We start from the raw sequence: 1,385 nt of genomic DNA, 5'->3' as shown, positions 1-1,385 counted from the left end.
ATATATATATATATATATATATATATATATAACTGTAACCCTCAACTCTGGCTTACTCAACCACCCCACCCCCTAACTCTTCTCTGAAAGAAGCCTCAGATATGGAAGTTCATCAGGAGGATGTTATGATCATGGAGGAAATGAAAATGCACATCAAGGGAAAACGCTCCAAACGTCCAAGACCCTCATCGGCGCTTACTTTAACCATAGCCTCCACCTCCTCCTCCTCCTCCACCACCACCACCACCACTGACGGTGCTCCACCCACAAACTCCAATATCGACTTCACCACCATCCTTCAAGACAACCACGATAACAACGATGAGTATGTGGCCAATTGCCTGATACTTTTGGCTCACGGCCAATATCTACCACCATCAGACACTCGATTATATGTTTATGAATGTAAAACATGTAGCCGTGGTTTCACTTCTTTTCAAGCCCTTGGTGGTCACAGAGCCAGCCACAAGAAACCCCACAAGGACGTCCGTGAGATTTCAAAAAATAGAACATCTCTTTGGATCTGTCCAAACAAACCCTTATCATGTAACCCTAGTGGTTCCACCAAAGGTCCCAAGGTTCACGAATGTTCAATTTGTGGTTCTCATTTTACATCTGGTCAAGCATTAGGTGGTCACATGAGGCGACATAGGTCCGTTATGCCAACGACTACGTATACGTCGACTACAACAACTTGTACCACGTCCGATGAGCATCACAAGTCGAAGAAACACAAAACGCTACTGCCGTTGGATCTAAATCTTCCGGCCCCTATCGAGGATGATCACAACGAAACCAAATCTCCGTTTGGATTAAACAACCAAATCATCGTCTTTTCGACACCTTCTTTAGTTGACTGTCATTTCTAATCATGCGATTAGGGTTTGATAACATCATTAGATTTCTTTCAGATTCTTTTAACTCATTCATATGATTCATCATAACACTAGATTATTTGACAAGGTGGCAAACTAGAATTCATGAATTGTCTTTGTTTATCATGTTTTTATATATGCTATGATTATTTTTAATCAACTGTTAATTTTTAATTAATTTCTATTATCTAATCTGATTGAAATTAGACGAAAATAATGGTAGTTGATATAATTACGAGAGTGTTTATATGTGATTGATTATTAAATCTAATTTGCAACTCAAAAACCTATCTATACTATATTATAAAGCATTTGATAGAAAGTTTTTTAAAAAAAAATTATGCATGAAGTACTGTTTATTGATGTATATTACTTAAAATTCAAGATTACAAGTAATTTTGAATAAGTACTACTTATTAAAGCTCCATTTTGAAATTCATGTAACTAACTGCAGATAAATATAATCAAATACAAGATAAACATCTATTTTAAATATAGAAAATCTAAAAT

The 1,385-nt window shown here is 36.1% G+C and overlaps 1 protein-coding gene across 1 annotated transcript; it reads left to right on the top strand.

The window, feature by feature from the left end:
- Window positions 1-101: 101 nt before the first annotated feature.
- LOC112505599 (zinc finger protein ZAT5-like) lies at window positions 102-869 on the top strand. Its single transcript, XM_025109480.1, has one exon. It carries the CDS (start codon window positions 102-104, stop codon window positions 867-869), a length of 768 nt encoding a protein of 255 aa, XP_024965248.1.
- The last annotated feature ends 516 nt before the right edge of the window (window positions 870-1,385 follow it).

This window comes from Cynara cardunculus, unplaced genomic scaffold, assembly GCF_001531365.2.
Source record: "Cynara cardunculus var. scolymus isolate 2C unplaced genomic scaffold, CcrdV1 Un_Scaffold_12734, whole genome shotgun sequence".
Lineage (NCBI taxonomy): Eukaryota > Viridiplantae > Streptophyta > Magnoliopsida > Asterales > Asteraceae > Cynara > Cynara cardunculus.
Note: the sequence above shows the minus strand (reverse complement) of the source record. Positions and strands in the feature narration are given on the sequence as shown.

What these genes read in the sequence shown, in the direction of transcription:
- LOC112505599 (XM_025109480.1), top strand. Translation starts at nt 102, where the DNA reads ATGGAAGTTCATCAGGAGGATGTTATGATCATGGAGGAAATGAAAATG.